The sequence below is a fragment of the Gadus chalcogrammus genome, chromosome 22, assembly GCF_026213295.1.
Source record: "Gadus chalcogrammus isolate NIFS_2021 chromosome 22, NIFS_Gcha_1.0, whole genome shotgun sequence".
NCBI classification, from domain to species: Eukaryota; Metazoa; Chordata; class Actinopteri; order Gadiformes; family Gadidae; genus Gadus; species Gadus chalcogrammus.
The window spans coordinates 7,938,318-7,938,859 of record NC_079433.1 but is presented as its reverse complement, the minus strand read 5'-3'; the positions used below and the strand labels follow the sequence as shown (position 1 = coordinate 7,938,859).

The 542-nt window shown below is 52.6% G+C and overlaps 1 protein-coding gene across 1 annotated transcript in view; it reads left to right on the top strand.

The window, feature by feature from the left end:
* The first annotated feature begins 459 nt into the window (after nucleotides 1-459).
* oprd1a (opioid receptor, delta 1a) overlaps nucleotides 460-542 on the top strand; it is a 9,814-nt gene continuing 9,731 nt past the window's right edge. The window contains exon 1 of the mRNA XM_056582155.1: nucleotides 460-542. This exon is cut by the window's right edge and continues 150 nt beyond it. Coding sequence (XP_056438130.1) covers nucleotides 460-542 — 83 coding nt within the window.

Sequence of the window (542 nt, the reverse complement as noted above, 5' to 3'; positions counted from 1 at the left end):
GGAGGCTCGTCTGAACCCTTCGATAAGAGCGCGTTTTTTGTTTTTTTCCTCTCACGAACGACGCAACCTTGACGTAGACGCGCGGTTATAAGAGCGCGAACAGAGGGCTGGGAGGTGTAAGTCTGGGATAGTCGCTGTGAACAAGTGAACCTCCAGCTACATCGCTACCAAGATTAGGGAACAGGTGCAAGGTTATCCGGAACCAGCGCTCCTTTAGTTTGACTTCCATAAAGTGCGCTTTTCCAGCTGTACAGACCCCCTTTTTTTTTTACGTTTTTATCGTTACACGTTATTCAGCGGGGAGGAACTACGTTCAACGCCGCCACAACCGAGCTCCACCTTTAGATCCGAAGTCTCCAGAACTACGCTTATTGTCCCTCGAGCGCAATTTCCCAGCACCGACCCCGCGCGCGCAATTTAAGCGGAGAGCAGCCGGGGAGAATAAGCCTCGCACGCAGTATGGAGACGTTTACGGTGCCTCGCGCTGATCTTGCGGACCTCTACTCCGTGGTTCCGTACAATGTCACCGACGAGATGTCAGT